General features: G+C 44.2%; 1 protein-coding gene across 20 annotated transcripts in view; it reads right to left on the bottom strand.

Moving 5' to 3' along the window:
- CELF4 (CUGBP Elav-like family member 4) overlaps positions 1-24,000 on the bottom strand; it is an 801,906-nt gene that overhangs the window by 83,094 nt on the left and 694,812 nt on the right. For 11 of the 20 annotated variants that reach the window (XM_087927563.1, XM_087927558.1, XM_087927567.1 and 8 more), the window contains exons 4-5: positions 20,989-21,117; positions 12,232-12,311 (exon numbers count right to left, since the gene is read on the bottom strand). In XM_087927563.1, the coding sequence (XP_087783689.1) occupies positions 12,232-12,311; positions 20,989-21,117 (209 nt within the window). The remainder of the gene's footprint in view (positions 1-12,231; positions 12,312-20,988; positions 21,118-24,000) is intronic. The other 9 variants (XM_087927561.1, XM_087927571.1, XM_087927560.1 and 6 more) reach the window with 2 other exon arrangements.

Raw genomic sequence — 24,000 nt, 5'->3', positions numbered from 1 at the left:
GTTAATGCATGGGCTTTGAGTTGACTTTGTCACTGACCAACGGGAACATTATCCACCCCGCCAATGGCTCTCAAGTTGGCAGGGTTGACTAACACAACCTTCTCCTGCCGGTAACATATTCTTCCTCTTTGTCAATGGACCGTGACACGCTCAAATCGACTACGGGAGGGGGAGGATTAAAAATGGAGGGAAAATTGAGCTCTCCACTCTGTTCACTTTGTAATCCCTAATGAGAGACCTTGGTGGGGGAAGAAGGGAAAAAAAAAAACTAATTTCCCAGCCTGTCTTGATGTGTGAAATAAAGTTCCTCTTGAAAATGAGAGCTTGACAGGCTAGTGGCAAAATTTGATATTCACAGCAAAATAAAATATCCATCTATTGATATTTCATTAACAGGCAGGAAAACAAATCTTTCTCTCTCTCTCTCTCTCCCTCCATTTCCAGCAGAGCTGGCTGGGGCTCGATTCAGTCCCGGGGTTGCAAACAAAGACTAATGCTGGCATCCCCGAAAAAGATGGACAAACAGGCTGGGGGTCCATCTTGATCCTTTTTCTCTCAGTCTGGATAAGTTGAAGATGGGTAGGCTACAACTGACAGAATTGCCATGGCTGGCTGGAGAATTCTGGGAATTGAAGTCCATGCGTCTTCATTCTGGGAGCTGAACCAACGCATTGTCCTGGCAGAGGTGGTATTCAGCCGGTTCTGACCAGTTCTGGAGAACCGATAGTGGAAATTTTGAGTAGTTTGGAGATCCGGCAAATCCCACCTCTGACTGGCCCCGCCAACCCCATCTCTTCTCTGCCTCCCGAGTCTCAGCTGATCAGCTGGGTCTTCTTTTGTTGCCTTGCACAGGAGGACGGAGCTGGAAAGCAGGTTAGTGGTGTGGAGAGGGGAATGGAGATTTTGCAGTATCCTTCCCTTGCCACACCCACCAAGCCACACCCCACCCCACCAAGCCACACCCACAGAACTGGTAGTAAAAACAAATTGAATCCCACCACTCTGTCCTAGTATTTCTCGAGTTCCACAGACTTTGGTTCTTACAGAAGAACCAAAGTCTATGGATCTTGAGAAATATTTGTAGCTCAGGTTTGAATTGTGGGATCCATGGTGCTCTCTGAGCTGGGTGGTTTTCTTGCAGATGTTTCATGACCCAACTAGGTAGCCTGATCAGTGCTAGAAGCCCTCTGAGCTCGGTTGTTTTCTTGTAGATGTTTCATCGCCAAACAAAGTAATCTCATCAGTATTAGAAGGGGTGGCAGGGAAGAGGAGGAGGAGGAGGAGGAGGAAAAGGATGATGGGGTCCTTGGTGCTCTCTGAGCTGGGTGGTTTTCTTATATTTCATTACCAACTTAGGTAACATATTCGGTGTTAGAAGGAAGAGAGGTTTTCCTTCCTCTTTTATACTGTATATAAGTAGTTTGCCGTTGTAAACAACCCAAAGAACCCGAACACTCTCACTAACACAGAGCAAGCCAGTTGTATATAAACAGAGAATAAAGGAATCAAAGATAGAAGAAACTTAGAACTAAGGAGGAATTTCCTGACAGTGAGAAGAATTAACCAGTGGAACAGCTTGCCTCCAGAAGTTGTGGGTGCATATCGCTGGAAGTTTTAAAGAAGAGATCGAACAACCATTTGTCTGGGACAGTATGGGCCCGGGTAGGATTCTACTGGTTTGGACTGGTTCAAATGACCCGGTTGTTCCAGTGATCATTTGGCCTCGTCCACCCATACCTACTCTTTCCTTGTCTTGGAGCACAGCTGATTCGCACGGCCGAGCAGTTTGGCGGAGCCTCAGCTGTTTTACTCACTGGGGCTTGCAGTAGAAAGTAAGTATTAGATCTGAAAAAAGGGTTTTTTTTTAAATGGTGTGTGCATGGATGCATTTGGCATGCACACCGGCGAAGCGCGCATGCGTGTGCGATCACCCGAAGCGATTGTTACACCAGTTGAATTGCACCACTGGGTATATAAGATTTCCTGCTTGAGCATGGGAGTGGCGGGGGGGGCGCGTTAGACTTCCCATACAAGAGCTAAGCTAGCTAATACAGGAGCTGGGTTAAAGGCTTTTATCACGCAGTCACTCTGGTTGAAAATTCACTCCCGGTGTGGAGATCTAAGCCAGTTGAGTGAGCGTCGCTTCCATTTCACTTGTTCTGAGTTGTGTGTATGTGTGTGTGTTTTCCAAACCGACGGAAGGCAGACATAACACTGATGCGCTGCAGATGGGTTGGGAACAACAACGCCCCTTCAGGTCTCTCACATGTTCGACAAACTGTAACCAGGTGTATGCCTACAATGAAACAGCTGTCCCCAACCTGCTGGGGTCCAGATGTGGTGGGACAACAATTCTCCAAAAGCGACGAGTGCTGGGAGTTTGCAGATCAACACACCTGGCTAGCCTTCGTCTGGGGCGAGGAGGAAACAGATCTTACCAGGGCTGGCAGAATCAATTTTGCAAACAGTAATGAGCAGAATGCCAGATGTTTGGGCCCTTTCCAAGCTTCTGTAAAGGCCTGCCAGATGCTTAATTCTTAATTGTTTTTACCTTTCTATAGTGAGGCCAAATCCTGCAAAATATTAGCCCCTCGTTTGAAAAAAGCAGATCTTGGTATGAATGCCTGTTATATCCTCCCTAATATCTTTCTGTTGAAAACTGTTCTAACTAATAATCAGGATGTCATGGTGGAGGCAAAAACAGACAATGAGCGGTTGCAGGAACTGGCCATGGCTAGTCTAGTGAAGAGAAGGACCAGGGAGACAGGATAGCAGCCTTTCAATATTTGAAGGGCTACCACAGAGAGGAAGGAGGTCAAGCTATTTTCCAGGGCACCCGAAGTCCAGACAAGGAATAATGGATGGAAACTGATCAAGGAGAGATTCAACCTAGAAATGAGGATAAATTTTCTGACAGTGAGAACAATCAACGTAACAAAAGTTGCCTTCAGAAGTTGTGGGAGCTTCATCCCTGGAAGCTTTTGAGAAGAGACTAGACTGCCATCTGTCAAAATTGATGTAGGGGCCGCTTGGGTGTGGGGGTTGGACTAGAAGACCTCCAAGGTCCCTTCCAACTCTGTTCTTCTGTTAATAAAGGGGAATATTTGTAGCTCGAGGTTGAAACGAGGAGTCCTTGGTACATTCTGAGCTTGGTGATTTTCTTGAAGACGCAGATAGGTTGTTTCATGACCCAGCTAGAATCAAGATCACGTAAAGTGTTAGTACCACTTTAGAAAGATTTAGTATGGCCACACTTGGAATGCTGCTTCCAGTTTTGGTCGCCACTATATAAAAAAGATGTTGAGACTTTAGAAAGAGTGCAGAGAAGAGCAACAAGGATGATTAGAAGGCTGGAGGAAGAATCATTGCAAGAATTGAGTATAGTGAAAAGAAGGGGTGACATGATAGCCAGTCTTCCAGTATTTGAGGGGCTGCCATAAAGATGAGGGGATCAATCTATTTTCCAAAGCATCTGAAGGCAGGACAAAAAGCAACGGATGGAAGCTAACCAAAGGGAGAAGCAACCTAAAACTAAGGAGAATTCTTCTGACAGTGAGAACGATTAACTATTGGATCGGCTTGTTTTAAGAAGTTGTGGATGCTCCATTGCCGAAGATTTTCAAGAAGAGACTGGATAACCATTTGTCTGACATGTATAGGTCCCGAAGGTGCCTTTTTCTAGAGGTAACTGGACTTCCTTGTTTTTTCTCTGAAGATGTTTCACTTCTCATCCAAGAAGCTTCTTCAGCTTTGACTGGATGACTGGAATGGAAGGATTTATACTCCTTTCAGAAAGCTGGTCATTTGCATCCTTAGAGAGTCATTGAGGCTACTTGGAGCTTTGTTAAACCCTTCCATCCTCCACCATTCAGCCAGAGCTGAAGAAGCTTCGTGGATGAGAAGCAAAATATCTTCAGAGAAAAACCAGAAAATCCAGATGCCTCTTGAAAAAAAAGCACGTTTGGGACAACCATGACCTGGATGGCTGAAACGTTAACCTGGATGGCTTGAGCAGGGGGTTGGACTAGAAGACCTCCAAGGCCCCAACTCTTTGAACTCTCTTATTCCAACTCTCTTATTCTTGTATTCTGTTAATAAAGGAGAATATTCGTAGCTCAGGATTGAAATGAAGGATCTTGCTGCAATCTGAGTTGGCTGTTTTCTTGCAGACCTTTCATGACCCAAACTAGGTAACATCAATGCTGCAGGTAGCTTGACTCATATGAGCAGCCTCTTAGTAGCTTGAATGCTACTAAGCATTCAGGACACTCCAAAATAAAGAAACACCAGTTTTCCCCGCAAACGAGGTCCTACTCTGGAGCTCCTTCTTCACTCTGCCCGGGCAATTTCCATCTTTAACTCTTCAACTCCAAAGTGCCAACTTTGTTTCTGGCCGCACTGCAGGGCTGTGTTGTTTTTCTAGCCCTGAGTATGTTTGAAGAAGCTGAATGTGGCCAATTCCAAGAGGAAATGATCTAACCTTCCCTTCCAGGATGAATGGAAGATCCGTGCATAATTATTCACCGGGTTTTTGCTTACCCCCAGCTGCTACGGTGCCGTTCTCGGCTCAAGAAACTGAAATAATGTTAAAGCTGTGGGTTTTGAGAGGACATTAATCTATATCTCTCGGTCTGTTTATCTCTCCTCCCCTCTCTCTTTCTTTGATTATACCTATCATCTCTCTCTTTCATCTATAATCTCTCTTTCGCTCTCTCTCATCTCTCATCTTTTTCACTCTCATCTACCTATCTCATCTATCTATCTATCTATCTATCTATCTATCTATCTATCTATCTATCTATCATCTATCATCTATCTATCTATTTATCTATCTATCTACATACCTACCCACCCACCTACCTACTTACCTACCTACCAACCTACTACCAATTATCTCTCTCTCTCCCTCCTCTCTGTCCCCCAATCTACTATCTATTATCTATCAATATCTATCAATATCTATCTATCTATCTATCTATCTATCTATCTATCTATCTATCTATCTATCTATCTATCTATCTATCTATCTATCTATCTATCTATCTATCTACATACCTACCCACCCACCTACCTACTTACCTACCTACCAACCTACTACCTATTATCTCTCTCTCCCTCCTCTCTGTCCCCCAATCTATTATCTATCTATCTATCTATCTATCTATCTATCTATCTATCTATCTATCTATCTATCTATCTATCTATCTATCCTCTATCTATCATCTAAAATTTATCTTATAGACCCATCCAGATGCTTTCATATCTAAGGTGGGACTAGGAGAATTGCACTAACTTTTTATGTTCTGTTGAAAGAAATATCCAAAACCAATTCTCATCAATCAAACAGAATGAGGACTAGTGGAAACATAGGATCCATGTTTTGTGGGCTTTAAATGTCTGTTTAAGCCACAGGAATGATTTCCAAATTTCCCTCTGCCTGTCTATCTGTCTGCTTGTCTGTCTATCTTCTCCCTCCTTCTATCTCCCTCCTTTCAATCCTCCATACAACGTTTATGCAAATCTTGCTTCCATGCATTTCATCCTAGCTCCTTCGCCACCTTCTCAGCTCTGTTTTTCTCGCTGGGTGTTTCCGCTTTAGCTTTCTTTTCCTTGTTCTTTCTGACATTCCATGATAGCTTGTGGTTCCAATGTTTGAAAGGCTGCCACAAAGAAGAGGGACTCAACTTATTCTCCAAAGTAGGAAACTCATCAAGGAGAGAAGCAACCGGGAGAAACTTCCTAACAGTAAGACCATCAACCAGTGGAACAGAAGTTGAATTCAGAAGTTGTGGTTGCTCCAACACTGGAGGTTGTCAAGAAGAGACCGGAGAGCCATTTGTCTGAAATGGTATAGAGCAGTGGTCCCCAATCTTTTTTGTACCAGGGACCAGTTTCACGATTATTCATTCTTTGCGGCCCGGTACAAAATGATCCACAGACCAGTACTGGCATCAGCACGCACGACCAAGGCAAGGCGAGCCGAGAGACCGGCCAGCCAGCCGTCCCTCGCTTCTCCCCGCCACCTTCAACTCCTCCTTTGTACCTTCTCGCGGTCGATGGGCTTTTCGGGCTCTTTCTTAATCTCCTCCTGAGTAACGCGAGACTCCACCGCCATCGGGACGGCTCTTCGTTCGAAGCAGCCACCCCCCTTCGACGAAACTAAGGCGCGAGGATTCCTTCAGCACCCAAACGCCGCTTTCCAACCGACGACCGACAAGCTCACCCGGAAGCACTTTCTCAAGCGCCGTCGAAACAAGATGGCGGTGCCCAAGCAAAGTAGGCCCTACTTTCATTCTTTGCGGCCTGGTACACAATGATCCACGGACCGGTACTGGTCCGGGGTCTGGTGGTTGGGGACCCCTGGTATAGAGCAGGGATGTCAAACTTGCAATGACGTGTTATCGTCACGTGATGTATGACAACTTTTTTCCCCCCCTGTTCGCTAAACCAGAGGTGGGCATGACTAGTGTGTGATGCATCCGGCCCACAGGCCATGAGTTTGACACCCCTGGTATACAGTCTTCTGCTTGAGCAAGGGGGTGGACTAGAAGATCTCCAAGGTCCCTTCCAACCCGGTTATTCTGTCACCCTGTTAATTAATCAGTGGAAGGGCTTGCCTCCAGACGTCGTGGATGCTCCATCACTGGAGGTTTTCAAAAGGCGACTGGATAACCATTTGTCTGAAATGGAGGAAGTCTTCTGCTTGAGCAGGGGTTGGACTAGAAGACCTCCAAGCTCCCTTTCAACTTTACTATTCTGTTACTCTACCTGGGCCACTAAAAGAGCACGAGCGGCTCCTTTTATCTTGGCTGAAGCTGTAAGCTCTGCTGCTAGTGGTCTCCCACTTATCCCATTTGGAAGAAGATGGATTTTGCGATGGCAGAGGACACGGAGGAAGCTGGGAGAGGCATGAAATAAGAAGAGAGGGAGAGAGAGAGAGAGAGAGACAGAGAGAGAGAGAGAGAGACAGAGAGAGAGAGAGAGAGAGAGAGAGAGAGAGAACAAAACGCCCCCGATGTCCCCGTGGGCCTCTTCGCCGTCCTAACAGATGCCTGCACGATTCCTGGGATGTGACTAGAGAGACCAAGTAGTTCCAATGAGGTCTCTATGCCCCCCAAAGGCCACCTCTGAAGCTGGGGATGATTCATAGGCCTTGTCAAGCGCCTGGCCTGCCGAGTTTTCTATTCTGAGCCCCGGGAACATCTAATTTATTAGTTCATTTATGGAACAATAAGGAGAGGGGAGAGGAAGAGGAGAGGAAGTTGTGCTGTGGATTAGCAAAGGCACGCAAATACGCACGCACGTCCCCACTCACAGAGAACAGGAGTTGAAAATGTCTTGGATGATACAGGATAATTCGTCTTTTGGCCAACGGGAATGCAAGGAAGAGCTGCTGAGAGGGGGGAAAAAAATAGGAAGGAGGGAAGGGAGGGAGGAAAGAAGGGGAGAAGAAGGAAGGAAGGAAGGAAGAGGGAGGGAGGGAGGAGAGAAATGGACAGAAGGAGGAAGGAAGGAAGGAAAAGGAAGGATGGGAGGGAGGGAGGGAGGAAAGAATGGAGGAAGGAAGGAAGGAAGAGGAAAGGAGGGAGGGAGGGGAGAGAGAAGGAGAAAAGGGAAGGGAAAGAAAAGGGAAAAGTTGTGAAAGAGAAAGCAGGAAGGAAGGAGGGAAGGAGGAAAGAAGGGAGGAAGGAAGGGAGGGGAGGGAGAAGGAGAAAAGGAAAGGGAAAAGCAAAGCAGAAAAGGATGAAAAGAAAGAGGGAGAGAAGGGGGAAGAGAAAGGTTATGAAAGAAGAAGCAGAGGAAGGAAGGAAGGAAGGAAGGAAGGAAGGAAGGAAGGAAGGAAGGAAGGAAGGAAAAGGAAGGAGAGAAATAAGGAAGGAAAGCAAAGGAAAGAAGGAATAGAAAAGAATAAGGGAGGGAGGGAGGGAGGGAGGGAGGAAGGAAGGAAGGAAGGAAGGAAGGAAGGAAGGAAAAACTTTTCTCTAAATAGTTTGTTTATGAAACGTGGGTTCTTTGAAGCATTTAACATAATGTTAGATTTGGGAAAGTTTAAGCAGACACCTCGTCTCCTCCTTCCTGGATAGAGGCTGGCTGGGAAATTCTTCTGTAATCTGTACGATGCTCCCTTCGGTGCTATCTTAATGCTGGTTGTCTCCAGAAGGACTTTTGTCACAGACAGGTGTGGAAATGAGAGAAAGTGGAAAAGTACCCCTAGGCTTACTCTGGATCCCATGATACATGAGTTTTGATCTCCCTGATCTTCTTCCAGACTTTTCAGAAGCTTAAAAAAATACCTATATTTTATTCTAATCTAAAGCGAGAGAAAATATTCTATTTAAAGCGCCCAAATCTTCTCCGCCTCTCCTCCTTTGGTTAAGGGAGAGGATTTAAAGGTAAGAAGGCTGCCTAAATTTGAACTATTGTTCAAATAATGACGGTTTTTACACTGCCCTCACTTAGGCACTGACTAGGTTTCTACCCAACTAGGTTAAGCATCTCAAGGGTGTGATCCATCTTGCATTCCTGCAAAGAGGGCCACTGTTTATGTGACATATTCTGATGTTCATGAAGAGGAGAAGGCATTTTAATTAGATAAAATGGCCTTTTTGGAAACTCTTAGGTGCCATATGTTGTGTGAATTGAAACCACAGAGGAACCATAATTCTGATAGCTGGAGAGAGGGAGGGACAGGAGGCTTGTTACAGAAGCAAATGGCTGCTTCTGTCCTGACCAGAATTTTGATGGATGCAGGATAAAACCTTGGCAGAAGAATTGTGAATTGATCCAGCGAAGGGGACAACTTAATCCCTGGCATAACAGAAGGACAAAAGTGGATCAGGAAGTGAGAAGATCAAGAGATCATGCTCACCCCGGTAGAATGAACATCCGTGTAACTGGACAGGACTAAAACAATCTCATAATTCAGTGTTTCACGTAATTTGTAGGTCGGAGGGACATCTTGGTGGCCTTTAAAAAAAAAGACTAGGTCAGGGGTCTTCAAACTTGACAGCTTGAAGACTTGTGGACTTCAACTCCCAGAATTCCTCTTCCAATCATGTTAGTTCAGGAATTCTGGGAGTTGAAGTCTACAAGTCTTAAACTTGCCAAGTTTGAAGACCTTTGGACTAGGTATTAGAATTTACAGAACATAGAATAATAAGGTTGGAAGGCACCTTGGAGGTCTTCTAGTCCAACCCCCTGTACCATTCCAGACAAGTGGTTGTCCAATCTCTTCTTTAAAAACTCCAGTGTTGAAGCACCCACAACTTCTGGAGGAAAATTGTTCCACTGATTAATTATTTTGTCAGGAAATTTCTTCTTAATTCTATGTTGGGTCTCTCCTTGTTTAGCTTCTACCCGTTGCTTCTTGTCTGCCTTCAGGTGCTTTGGAGAATAGATTGACAAATGGATTATAGGTTAATAGAATAGAAAAGGTTAACAAAGAGTAGCCAGAGGACCAGAAATTAAGGCCTACCATGAGAGACAGAAAGATCTCGCGTATGTAACCAGAAGAAGACAATTGCCGGTATTCAAAGAAATATACCGAAGATGAAGATCTGCACGGACCATGGTTGGGATTCTACCGGTTCGGTGTGGTTTGGTCGAACCGGTAGCTCCAAAGATCATCTGGGAGAGAAGTGGTTCTCTCCAACAGATCTGCTGTTGGGCCCACCCACACGCAAAGTGTTTGTGCGCACATACAAAGCGTGCCCACCAAGCCACGCTCACCGAATTGGTGGTAAACTACTTGGAACCCTACCACTGACAAGGACCAGTGTTCATCCATCTTTCTGTAGGATGGAGTTTTCAGAGAAGGCACTTTGATGTGCTGTATGTTTCGTCTGTGGGTGTCAACTTTCCTGGGTAAAGGCCGGAAACACTACTAAGTGAGCTATATCTGCTTTATTATGGGGCTGCATTAAGTCCGTCTTGCAGGTCTGAAGGTACAGAAGCCCTTGAAACCTGCTTTCTGCTCTGCATGGTGGTTTGTGGTTTGTGTGCCAATCTGCAAGTTTTCAAAGACCGGCTGAGAGAAATGATTGATGCGTTAGTAAGTCTTTCCTTAAGTTTCTTCTTCAGACCATTAAACCCCTCAGGGCTCCTTCCTCTTTTCTTTAATTGTCTATGGAGATTCTCAGTCCTCCGGGTCAGGGTTCAGAGGTGGTCTTCAGCAGGATCTGACTAGTTCTGGAGTACCGGTAGCGGAAATTTTGAGGAGTTGGGAGAACCGGCAAATGCTACCTCTGACTGGCCCCACTCCCATCTATTCTCTGTCTCCCATTGAGTCCCAGCTGATCGGCTGGGTCTTCTTTGGTTGCCCTGCACAGGAGAACGGAGCTGGAAAGCAGGTTAGTGGGGTGGAGAGGGAATGGGGATTTTGCAATAACCTTCCCCCAGGAGTAGGGAGGGAATGGAGATTTTACAATATCTTTCCCCTGGAGCGGGATGGAAATAGAGATTTCCCCAGTGTAACAGATCTGCATGTATCTCATTGGTTTTGCATTCTTCTATTCCCCACAAGTTAGAACTGAAGAAGCTTCTTGGATGAGAAGCGAAACATTTTCAAAGGAGAAAAAAAAAATCCAGGAAAGTCCAGTTGCTTTTTGGAAAAAAAAAAACACTTTGGGGACTTTACTTTGATTGTTGTCCTAGGTGGCCTCTCTTCCCCTGCATTTCATTACAATGGATTGATTCTGTAAATATCTGTTTGGCATTGCGGTGGAATGTATTCTGGATTCCCAAATGGGAGGGGCTGCTTCCCAGAGGGCGAAGAGGAGCACAGCTTGGAAAGTTTAATAGGTAGGAACAAGATTAAGGTAGCACCTCCCTAGCAGCTGGCAAAGTATAACTATACAGGTAGTTCTCAACTTACAACAGTTCATTTAGTGACCATTCAAAGTTACAATGGCACTGGCAGAAGTGATTTATGACCATTTTTCACACCAATGACGTTTGCAGCCTCCCTACAATCACATGATCAAAATTCAGACACTTGGCAACTGGCTCATATTTACGACTACTGCTGTGTCCCGGGGTTACATGATCCTCTTTTGTGACCCTCCAACAAGCAAAGTCCATTGGGAAGTCAGATTCACTTAACAACCGGGTTACTAACTTAACAACTGCGGTGATTCATTTAACAAGTGAGGCCAGAAAGGTCTCATGGGGGATAAAACCCACTTAACAAATGTCTCACAACAGAAATCTGGGGCTCTGCTGTGCTCGTAAGTCGAGGAATGCCTGTAGTTGTGCAGATGGTTGATTTAGTCTGGCAAGATTCTGTCTGTCGGCAAACAGCAATCAAGAAACTACTCAGAAGTAACTCCATGGATTGTTCTTGCTTCTTGGGGCCTGACACGTCAATCCCTATTGTCTCTGCCCGAATGACCCGGGGCAGGCTTCAAAAATTTTAAGCAATTGGTTCTCTGCCCAGTTGCTGGGGGTGTGGCCATGGTGGGTGTGGCCTAGTTGGCTTCTGCACCACAGTGGAGGGGGGAATTTTTGCCCTCCCCAAGCCTCCATGTGGGACCTGGCATCCAAAACTGACCGTGTGGGGACTCCTGGGAGGGAAAGCGTGGGAGGGGTAGGGCCAGCCAGGGGTCAAATATTCCGGTTTGCTGAACCGGTCATTAAAAATGATAAAATTAGAACCTAATTTCGATCGAAAATACCAATATTGGATGCTCCATATCATAACGGCGGCCAGAATCCCTTGCGCCCGAAATTGGAAGCAGGCTACAACCTCCCTAGAAGCCACAATTATTAATAAGATATATGAATGCGCAGAGACGGATAGACTAACGAAGCTATTGAAGGATAAAGAAGAAGGAGAATTTTATAAAATGTGGGGTGTTCAGTACGAATGGTTAAGAATAAGACACAAAGGCATCAAATGACTTACGTAATACCATAAAACCATAAAACCACAAGGTTTTCGCGTAAATAAATGTAAATAATAGGTATTAGGTGTATATATAAATAATAATATAATAGAATATAATAGGTGTATATAGGTATAAAATGCCTAGAATGACGAAGAAACAGAGATGTATAACACGTTAATAGAAGTTATTTATAACGTAAACATCGCTATAGTAATGTTGTAAATTGTGGAAATTGGTTTTTCAATGTTCAAATGTTGAATAAATAAATTTATTTTAAAAAAAACGATAAAATTAGCTACAAGTTCACCACCCCTGCAAAAGGACCAAGCCATAATGAAACACTCACCGGCATTGTCTGGCTTCCGTGTAAAGCGTTTATGGCCGCCTGGGCTTCTGCATGTGAGGAGTATTTCACAAAAGCGCACCCTGGGAAGACAAAAGGAAGGAACAAATTCTGAGAATAAGGACCAGGTTGAGTGGGGAGTGCAGAGACTTTTCCGTTTCCTCCTCAGACATTTGATATGACGTTGTTTCTCCATCTTTCGCTTTCGTGCAACCGGTCACAGGGGATTAACAAATCAGGCAGTTTTAGTTTCTCCCAGTTTCTCGTTTTCACCTTCTTACGTTCGGACAGTTCCCCTTTAATGAAGAATATTTGTGGCTCAAGGTTGAAATAACGGGTCCTCGGTGCTACCTGAGCTGAGATGTTTCCTTGCAGACATTTCATTACCCGAACTAAGAACTCCTACAACCAGCTTCACCAATACTCACAGGACAAGCCACTAGAATATAAACTGAGAGCAAATCCCACTCCTTACTAGCACTGATGACGTTAGCTATTTGGGTACTGAACTGTCTGCAAGAAAACCAACTATTCAGAGAGCACACAGGTCCCTTTTCTATAGCATCCTGCAAATATATGCGCTGTTAATATATAGTGGACAGCCTGGGATCAACTGGGTCAATTTTTCAGAGATATTTTCTTACCTAAAGAGAGAAACAAAGTCAATGGTGGGTTTTTTTTGCAAGTGTTTTTTTTTTACTAAACAAAACAAAGCAAACAAGCAAAAACAATAGGAGCGGGAATGACTTCCGATTTCCTGCTGGCTTCCCCATTGACCTTTCTTTCTTTCTTTCTTTCTTTCTTTCTTTCTTTCTTTCTTTCTTTCTTTCTTTCTTTCTTTCTTTTTCTTTCTTTCTTTCCTTCCTTCCTTCCTTCCTTCCTTCCTTCCTTCCTTCCTTCCTTCCTTCCTTCTTTGCTTTCCTTTGCTTTCCTTCCTTTCCTTTATTTTCCTTCCTTCCTTCATTTCCCTCCCTACTTTCTCTCTTTCCTTCTTTTCTTTTCCTCCCTTTCTCCCTCCCTCTCTCCGTCCCTCACCTTCCTTCCTTCCTTCCTTCCTTCCTTCCTTCCTTTCTTTCTCTTTCTTTCTTTCTTTCTTTCTTTCTTTCTTTCTTTCTTTCTTTCTTTCTTTCTTTCTTTCTTTCTTTCTTTCTTTCTTCTTTCCTTCCTTCCTTCCTTCCTTTCCCTCCCTTCTTTCTTTTTCTTTCTTTCTTTTCTTCCTTCCTTTTCCTCCCTCCATCCCTCCCTCCCTTCCTTCCCTCTCTCCCTTCCTCATCTTTCTTTCTTTCTTTCTTTCTTTCTTTCTTTCTTTCTTTCTTTCTTTCTTTCTTTCTTTCTTTCTTTCTTTCTTTCTTTCTTTCTTTCTTTCTTTCCCTATCAAAATTCATACATTGCCCATCTTGATATCTAAGCAACTCGGGGGGGTTTGCAAATAAAAATTCTTTGTGGGAAACTCGCAGGGAATGTTGGAAATCATTCTTTCTCTTGACCTAAGGCACTCCCTGCCACTTTGCTGGCAGAAAAAAAAATGAGAGAAAAAAAAGAGAGCCGTGAATGAGCATGTGAAAGAAAACCGCATCCCCCATTCCCATCCCGGCATGTCCCCATGGACTCACTCCTTCCAGGGAGGAAGAGACCTCACCTGTTGACTCCTCCCCAACCTTCCCAGGAGGTATCCGAGTCACACCCTTGTCCTCCATTTGAAGCTCACCAACATTAAGAGTTTTTAAATTTCACCTCAGTTCCAAAGCGGCCAATTGCCATTCACCCTTCAGGCCTAGCTGTCAGCCGATTGGATGCTGAAGCCAGTGGGAGGTGGGAAAGAGGCAGGGGACACGCTCTTTCATTTCTCCCTGTGTCATGCAACCTACAGGATTCTGGGAAATGTAGTCAGAAGGTATGGTGGCATTGAAGCAATCACAACATCCCCAAATTTCATTCACATCAGGATCATGGGTACCAGATGATGGACCTATTAGTTAATCCATACAAATGATCTTGGTTCAACTGGGCCCTATCTAACAAAATGAAATTCAACGTAGAAGAAAGTAAAGTCTTATACTTAGCCAAGAAAAACCAAAAGTACACATATAGACTGGGTGAAACCAAGCTTAATAGCAGTAACTGTGAGAGGGATCTTGGAGTCTTAGTGGACAACCAACTAAACATGAACCAGCAGTGTGCGACGGCAGCCAAAAATGCAATCCTAAATTGCATTAACAGAGGGATACAATCAAGATCAAGTGAGGTACTAACACCACTTTATAAAGCCTTAGTAAGGCCACACCTAGAATACCGTATCCAGCTTTGGCCACCACACTATAAAAAAGATGCTGAGGCTCTAGAAAAAGTACAGAGAAGAGCAACCAGGATTATGAGGGGACTGGAGACTAAAACACATGAAGACGGTTACAGGAACTAGGCATGGATAGTCTAGGGAAGAGAAGGACCAGGGGTCAAGCTATTTTCCAAGGCACTTGAAGGCCAGACAAGGAATAATGGATGGAAATTGAACAAGGAGAGATTCAACTTGGAAATAAGGAGATATTTTCTGACAGTGAGAACAATCAACCCACGGGACAGAAGTTGCCTTCAGAAGTTGTGGGAGCTTCATCACTGAAAGCTTTGAAGAAGAGACTGGACTGCCATCTGTCAGAAATGGTGCAGGATCTCCAGCTTGGGTGGGGGGTTGGACTAGATGACCTATAAGGTCCCTTCCAATTCTGATTATCTGATTATCTAACTCCTTCCAGACCATGTTGTGGTTAGCCGGCAGCAGGTGTGGACGGTTGAGGAGAGTGAGGACTCAGATGAGGGGCCAGGACCATTAGGGAGTGGACTGCTGCCTTCAGAGATTGTGGGGGTTGGCAGCAATGATGAGGAGGTTCCCGAGGAGTATGTGTCAAGTGCACACGCGCGCAGGATTGTTCAAAGGAAAGAGCAGCTACAACAGCACGGGTGACTTGGGAGTAAGGCTGCAAGGTAATGCTCCCTACTTCAAGAAGATAAAAGCCAGCTGTGAAACTAACCTTCTTTGCAGAAGGCAAAAACATTTTGAAACTCCAGCCTCGTGGATGTTCCAGTATCCTGAGTTTGTATTTGAAGATTCTTGTATTGCAACTTATTTCTTGTCTGTTATCTTTTGGCAAGTCTCGCAGAGTTTGGCAAGGCTTGTGCTTATCACAGCTAATTATTTTGCAAAAACATTACAAGGTTTCTGTTCCTTTTGGATTGTGTTTGATTTGTTAGAAAAGGGCTAGGGTCAGAACAGGCAGGGGTTGGACTAGATGATCTACATCTAGATGATCCCTTCTAACTATGTTAATCTCTATCTATCTATCTATCTATCTATCTATCTATCTATCTATCTATCTATCTATCATCTATCATCTATCATCTATCTATATCTATCTATCTATCTATCTATCTATCTATCTATCTATCTATCTATCTATCTATCTATCTATCATCTATCTAATCTACCATCTATCTAATGTTTGCTGCCCTATACCTTCCAATTTCACCCATCTGAACGTTACCCACAATCATGAGTTTTCATAATATATGTGTCTATATATATGTCTGCCTCTGTAAAATTTTCATAGAACTGTGTGTGACTTTTACAGGTTCACTTTTACCTAATATAGGCATTTATTTTTGCATCACATTTTTATTGAATGCCGAGAATGTTTCAAAAACAGTTTTGCGTGATATAATGTTGGCTGGGGGAATTCTCCCCATTCACATATGAATATGTGCAACCCTTCCCAATTTGCATCTAAGAACTGTGAAAAAGGGTCAAAATTTTACTGTGCTCTTCTGGATTTGGTAGGGTAAGAACGGAGGTCATGGGGAACCAGAGTACATTGTGGTTGATGTCAGTGGTGGGATTCAAAGGAATTTAACAACCGGTTCTCTGCCCTAATGATTTCTTCCAACAACCGGTTCACCAAACTGCTCAGAAACTTAACAACCGGTTCTCCCAAAGTGGTGCAAACTGGCTAAATCCCACCACTGGTTGATGTGGTTTACACATTGACATGGGGCCAGGTATGAAAGGCAAGGCCTACACGTGAAGGTCCGGTTAAAATGATTTATTGCTAAAGGCCTCTGCACAGAAATCTTCTCAACTAAGGGTTGACACCTGCAGGGAGTTAGATAATGGTCCATGGAATTCAAGGGAGGTTTGACTGAGCTTGCTTGTGACTATGTAGGGATGCTCGGCTGATGTCTTTTTTGACTCCAACCCCAGTTCCTGCCACTTGTTGTCCTACATAACCTTTTGGACCTCAGGGACCACCAAACTCATCTTTTTAATTCCCGCAGACCAGAGACCCTGTGAAAATCCCCCCAAAAGTCTGCAGGAAAATTCCCCACCCCATTTTCCTACCGATCAATCGTTCTTTATTTGGGATTGTAGGATACCGTCTCCAGCTCCGTTCTCAGGGGGAGAGAGAGAGAGAGAGAGAGAGAGAGACTTTTGGCTTCGTGCAAGGAAAGTAGCAGAAGCCTTTCTTTCTCTCCCCGAAACTCTGCCAGAAATTAGTCTTTGCCGGTGCAGCCTCTTGTGCAGGAGGCCTTGCAGGGTCCCAAAGACTCATTTCTGGCAGAGTTTGGAGGAGAGAAAGAAAGATTTTTGCTGCTTTCCTTGTGTGCAGCCAAAACCAGAAGAAGAAAGAAGTGGGAAGAAGCAGCCGGTGGCCAGGCGAGGCACATGGGTTGAGTTCCCCCCCTCTGCCCTTTTCCCCCTCTCCTCACTACCTCGTGTTGTTCCCAATGCAAGCGACACAAGCCTTGTGTTCCCACGAGCCATGTGGGCTGCACAGCCTTGTGTTTCCGCGCAGCCTGGATTAATTGCTTTGGGGGGGACATTTCTCTGAGGACCATCAACGTTTTCTCGCAGACCACCAGTGGTCCCCAGCCCACTGGATGGCGACCACTGCTACATATGGTGCAAGAGGGGATGTTTTTCACGCAACAACAACTCATTGCTTAGGCCAAAAGAAGAACAGAACATATATAAACAGTTGCGGGGAAGCATTGTCCAATGGATTTATTTACTTTTTTATTCAACATTATTAAATTTCTATACTGTGCATCTCAAAGATCAAAATTATAGCAGGGAACTGGGATTCTTCCAGTTCGGGCCAGTTCAGGTGACCCGATAGTTATTACAGTGATGATTTGGCCCACCTGCCGTATTCTGTCCTTTATTTCCAGGGTTTTCAGACCAGCTGTTTGGCGCAGAACAATGGATTGCAACGCCTCAGCTGGTTTACTCACTGGGACTGCAGCCGAAGGTTAGTTTTAGAGCTGTAAAAGCCACGTTTTTAAAATGCTGCACACGTGCAAAGCGCACCCCTGCCAAACCGGTTGTTACACCAGTGGAATCGCACCCCTGGATGACAGTATGATTAAAATATTATTTTTTTTAAATCCACAGGTAGTTCTCTGCTTACAACAGCTCATTTAGTGACCATACAAAGTTACAACGGCACATTTTTTTTCACCATGACCACCTTTGCAGTGTTCCCATATGATCAAAATTCAGACACTTGGCAACCGGTTCATACTTATGACCATTGCTGTGTCCCAGGGTCACATGATCCCTTTTGCAAACCTTTAACTAACAAAGTCAGGGGGGAAGCCCGATTCACTTAGTTTCATTTGTGGGGCCCTTGGTACTCTGACAGTGGTTATTTTCTTGGAGACGTTCTATGACCCAACCGGGTAACATTATCAGTGCTAGAAGGGAATGGGGTTTGGGAGGAGGAGGGGGAGGAGGAAGAAGAAGAAGAGGAAGAGGAGGAAGAAGAGGATGAGGAGGAGGGAGAAGGGGAGGAGGAGGAAGGAGAAGAAGAAGAAGAAGAAGAAGAAGAAGAAGAAGAAGAAGAAGAAGAAGAGAAGGAGAAGAAGAAGAAGGAGGAAGAGGAAGGAGGAGAAGGAGAGGAGGAGGAGGAGGAGAAGGAGGAGGAGAAGAGGAGAGGAGGAAGAGAAGAAGAAGAAGAAGACAAGGAGAAGGAGGAGAAGGAGGAAGAGGAGGAGGAAGAAGAAGAAGAAGAGGAGGAGGAGGAAGGAGGATGAGGAGAAGGGGAGGAGGAGGAAGAGAAGGAGGAGGAAGAAGAAGAAGAAGAAGAAGAGGAAGAAGAAGAAGAAGAAGAAGAAGAAGAAGAAGAAGAAGAAGAAGAAGAAGAAGAAGAGGAGGAGGAGGAGGAGGAGGAGGAGGAGGAGGAGGAGGAGAAGGAGGAAGAGGAAGTAGAAGAAGAAGAGGAGGAGGAGGAAGGAGAAGGAGGAGGAGAAGAAGAGGAGGAAGAAGAAGAAGAAGAAGACAAGGAGAAGGAGGAGAAGGAGGAAGAGGAGGAGGAGGAAGTAGAAGAAGAAGAGGAGGAGGAAGGAGAATGAGGAGGAGGAGAAGAAGAGGAGGAGGAAGTAGAAGAAGAAGAGGAGGAAGAAGAAGGAGAAGAGGAGGGGGAAGGAGAAGGAGAGGAAGAAAAAGAGGAGGAGGAAGAAGAAGACAAGGAGAAGGAGGAGAAGGAGGAAGAAGAAGAGGAGGAGGAAGATAATTCTAGGATCCTTGGTTCTGTTTCTTGCAGACGTTTTATAACCCAAGTAGGTAATATCATCATTACTAGAAGGGAGTGGGGTTTGCTCTCAGTTTATATACAGCTTCCCCATCAGTGTATTGTGCTGTTATGACCATATGGCATCAGTGTAGCACATAAACCAACTAAAGCTCTCCAAAACATTTTAAGTTAACCAAAAATCCCAACAACCCCAGGAAAAAAACAATATTTTTTTTTGTTTAGTACAGTATAAGAATGTACACTGAAGATGGTATTTAATTTCATTTTACGAAGTGCAATGACAATAAACTAAACTAAACTAAACTAAAACAAACTAAACTAAACTAAACTGAACTGAACTAAAAATACTGTAACTGCAAACCCCCATTTGTTTCTAATGTGAAATGTTGGTCATGGAGCATTTGCAAAAAAAAAACTATCAAGCTTAGAGAGCACCAAGGACCCCACAGTCCAACCTGAGCTAGAAATCTTCTCTTTTATTGGATGTATTTGTTATTGCTCATTGGATTTGTCAATTTGTGCATTGCTTCATGTTCTATTTTGATTGTGGCCTTGGTATTATCTATCTATCTATCTATCTATCTATCTATCTATCTATCTATCTATCTATCTATCTATCTCTATCATCTACTGTATCTATCATATCTCTCTATCATCATCTATCTCTATGTATCTCTCTATCTATGTATCATATCTCCATCTCTATCATCATATCTATCTATCTATATGTATGTATCTTTACTTTATCTACTGTATCTATCATATCTTTATCATCATCTCTATCTATCCCTATCTCTATCATATCTCTATCTCTTATCTATTTCTCATATCTCTATCATCTATCTATCTATCTATCTATCTATCTATCTATCTATCTATCTATCTATCTATCTATCTATCTATCTATCTATCTATCTATCTATATCATCTAATCTATCTATCTATCTATCTATCTATCTATCTATCTATCTATCTATCTATCTATCTCTCTTCTCTCTCTCTCTCTCTTCTCTCTCTCTCTCTCTCTCTAAAATAGATTAAGTATATAACTCACAAAATGGTTTTGGACTTATGTACACACACTGCATTCGTACTCTTTCTCACATGCACACACACACACACACACATATTTACAATAACCCAAGCCCCCCAAGCACACAACCCACTCTCAGTCACACGCATATCAACAATAAATATCCGGCTCTTCAGAACTTCCCTTAAGTCCAACAGAAGTGGCTTTGAAGTCTCACTCTAGTAGACGTGCCCTGAAATTTGTCATCACTGGTCCTCCCTCCATCCCCAAAGCTTCCAGGTAAGGGTCTCCATTTTTCTCAGTAGAAGTCAGTGGAATGGGGTCCTTTTGTCAGAGAGAAACTTAGCCAACTTTTCCTATGGATCCCATTGTTGATACAACCCTTGTTTCACCGAGACTAGGCCAAAGATGGTGGCCAGAATTTTGAAGGGAAAGGTAATGTAGAAAGTTAGCACCCACCCTCTCCTAGAATAAAATATTTTGAGAAATATTAAAAAGACAAGAATGTTATATTTCCCTGGATGAGAAACAGAGAAAAATGTTCTTGAAAAGCAGCCCCAACCTTTCTTAATAGCCCCCCAGAAGATGTCAGCACTTAAGAGGTAAAGAGATAGCTAGCTCTATTCATAGGCAAGGTCTGAACAAAGCCACAATAGGAATTGCCCAACAAACCCCTTCACTGCATCAGCCCAAACTTCAACCAAGCTTAGCTCAGACAAACTCCTAGGATTTGTACATGCCACCATGGGAGCCTGACAACAGCCAATAGGGCACATGTTCTTGCACAGGAACAGGAAGTTCAAGTGCAAAGTCCAAGAGAAGGTATAAATGCCCCTCACTCTCAACTCCATGTGTTTCTACTTCATCATTAAACCATCTTTCCAACCAGCCTCTACATTTTCAGTCTCTTTCTCTCACCTTGGATCTGAACCAGATCGGTACTTCTTCCAACAACAGCCCACTTCCAAAGGCCACCCAACATGCGAGAAGGTTTCAAAACTTCTTTTTTAGGTGATGGTGGGAGCTCTTCTCAAGCCCTGGCTGTCCCAGAACTCCCGAAGGAGCGTGAAGACCTGACCTTCCAGATCTCCTTAGCTGGAAGATCTCCCCTGTCTTGGTTTAATCCGTTAAGGCGACCTATTTTACCTTTGCTGTTGCCATCCGGTCCTCGAAGTATCGTGCATTCCTCGATGTTCCCGAACGCTTCAAATAACCGACGGACGTCATCTTCTGACTGTTGTTTGTTGAGCATGCCCACAAAAAGTTTTCTGTCTTCTGGAACAAAATTAAGAGATGCTTACCATATTTCAGAAGGAAGGAGAAAGCAGGTGAGAAATGAAATAAAGTTAGCCAAGAGAACCTACAGATCGTTTTTGGCGTACAGCACTTTGTTTAGTTGACCATTCAAAGTTACAATGGCACTGGAAAATGTGACTTATGACCCATTTTTCATAGTTACGACCTCTGTAGCGTCTCCATGATCATCACCATCCTCTTTTAGCAACCCCATCGTTCCTTGCAGGATGGAGTCTGGGCAACTGAATGGAGCTCAGTATTTACTGGCCAGATGCCCTTCCTGTCACCAATCCGGAGTTTTTTTCAGCAGATATATTCTCAGTGTGCCCAGAGACAGAAATATCTGCCTCTACCCAGGATCGAGCTCACAGCCTCCTGATCGATAGGCAAGAGCTCCACCTCTAGGCCATTGTGTCACTCTAGCATCTCCAGGATCTCGTCACCAAAATTAGGATGCTTGGCAACCGTTTCGTATTTATGACCGTTGCCGCGCCCCGTGGTTGTGCAATCCCCTTTTGCAACCTTCTGACTAGATAAGTCATTGGGAAAATCAGATTCACTTAACGACTGTGTTATTAAGAACCATCAGTGATTCACTTAACCATTATGGCCAGAAAGGTAATAAAACGGGGAGGGAAATTCACTTATTTATTATGAAATTGTGAAATTTGTTTGCCGCCCTTCTTGTTTCAAAGCGACACCTAACAACTCTCTTCACTTAGTGATAGAAATTTCAGGCCTGATTGTGGTCGAGGAATACCAGCAAGGTTGACTTAGCCTTCCATCCTTCCGAGGTGGGTAAAATGAGGACCCAGATTGCTGGGGCAAGAGGCTGACTCTGTAAACCGCTTAGAGAGGACTGGAAAGCACTGCAAAGCAGTATATAAATCTAAGTGCTGTTGCTATTCCTTTCTTCCTTCCAGTCTCCCTCCCTCCTTTCATGTTTCCTTCCTTCAATACATGTTTTTCCTTCCTTCCTTCCTTCCTTCCTTCCTTCCTTCCTTCCTTCCTTCCTTCCTTCCTTCCTTCCTTCCTTCCTTCCTTCCCCCCCTTTCATGTTTTTTCCTTACATCCACATTTCTCCTTTCCTTTCCTTTCCTTTCCTTTCCTTTCCTTTCCTTTCCTTTCCTTTCTTTCTTTTCCTTTCCTTTCCTTTCCTTTCCTTTCCTTTCCTTTCCTTTCCTTTCCTTTCCTTCCTTTCCTTTCCTTTCCTCCCTCCTTTCCTTTCCTTTCCTTTCCTTTCCTTTCCTTTCCTTTCCTTTCCTCCCTTGAGCCATGGTGCTGCAGTGGTTAGAGTGCAGTACGGCAGGCTACTTCTGCTGACTGCCAGCTGCTCAGAAGTTTGGCAGTTCAAATCTCACTGGCTCAAGGTTGACTCAGCCTTGCGTCCTTCCGAGGCAGGTAAAATGAGGACCCAGATTGATGAGGGTAAGAGGCTGACTCTGTAAAGGGAGGGGCTGCAAAGCTCCGTGAAGTGGTATATATATATATCTAAGGGCTATTGTTACCTTGATGATCTATAGGACTCCAAATATATTCCTTAACTAAAGGTGACATCTAGATGGGCTCAGTCTATGTGGTCAATCTTAGGCCCTCTGAAAATAGAAATCTCTTATTGCCAAATGGCATCCATTTTGTTTTTGTCTCCTGCAGCACATAAATTGTGAGTTGTAAAGCAAAATTTATACAGGTAGCCCTCAGCTTATGACTACAATTGAGCCCAACATTTCAGTTGTTAAGTGAGACAATTGCAAAGTGAGTTTTGCCCCTTTTTGCAACCTTTCTTGCAATGGTTGTTAAGGGAACCATGGCATAACATGGTTCAACCATGGCATAACCATGACCATAACAACACTGTTACTAGCTTTCCTATGGATTTTGTTCACCAGAAGGCCGCAGAAAGAGATCAACTTTCAAGAAGAGATTCGACTGCCATTTGTCAGAAATGGTGTAGGGCAGTGGTGGCTAACATTTTGGGGCTCCTGTGCCCAAAATTGTGCACGCATTGCATGCTCGCGCTCGTGTGCCAGCACCCAGAATGCAATGCGTGACCCCCCCATGCACCCTACGCATGTATGCACAACCCCCACCTCCCCTTACATGCACTGTGCCTCACAGCTGATTTTTGGCTGGTTTGAGGCTTTTTCAGCCTCCCAGAGGCTTCAGGAAGGCTTCTGCAGGCTTTTCAGAATGAAAACTAGGCCCGTTTTGTCACTTCCGGTATTTCTGGAAAAACAGGAAGTGATGGAACGGGCCTAGTTTTCGTCCTGAAAAGCCGGCTGAAGCCTTCCTGAAGCCTCTGGGAGGCCGAAAAGGCCTCAAATCAGCTGTGATGCGCGTGTATGTGGAGTGAGGTAAATTTGCCTGCAGCTCACACGCCGGCACAAATGGCTCTGCATGCCACCTGTGGTACACATGCCATAGGTTTGCCATCACGGGTGTAGGGTCTCCTGCTTAGGTAGGGGGTTGGACTAGATGGTCTACAAGGTCCCTTCCAACTCTGATTATCTGTTACCTGTTATCACATGACCTTGGGGCATAGCAACAGTCCTCAGCATGAATTAGTGGCCGAGCGCCTGCCTGAATTTTGAGCTTGTGATTGCGGGGTTGCTACCAAGGTGGTAAGCATGAAAAACATTCGTAAGTCACATTTTTTTTCCAAGGGCCGTTGTCCTTTTGAGTGGTTGTTAAATGAACCATTGTAAAGTCGAGGATTATCTGGCACAGATCCTACGTCAGAGAAAATGAGGGCCCTCGGAGACAGGAAGCTCGACATTCAGTCTGAATTAGTTCTAGGATGTGCATCACGATGGTAGACACTTAAAAAAGACCAATAACCCTTCATAATGCATCTAAGCATTA

This window comes from Pseudonaja textilis, chromosome 2, assembly GCF_049901715.1.
Source record: "Pseudonaja textilis isolate UNSWEBS1 chromosome 2, rPseTex1.2, whole genome shotgun sequence".
NCBI classification, from domain to species: domain Eukaryota; kingdom Metazoa; phylum Chordata; class Lepidosauria; order Squamata; family Elapidae; genus Pseudonaja; species Pseudonaja textilis.
This window is presented reverse-complemented; position numbering and strand designations above follow the sequence as displayed.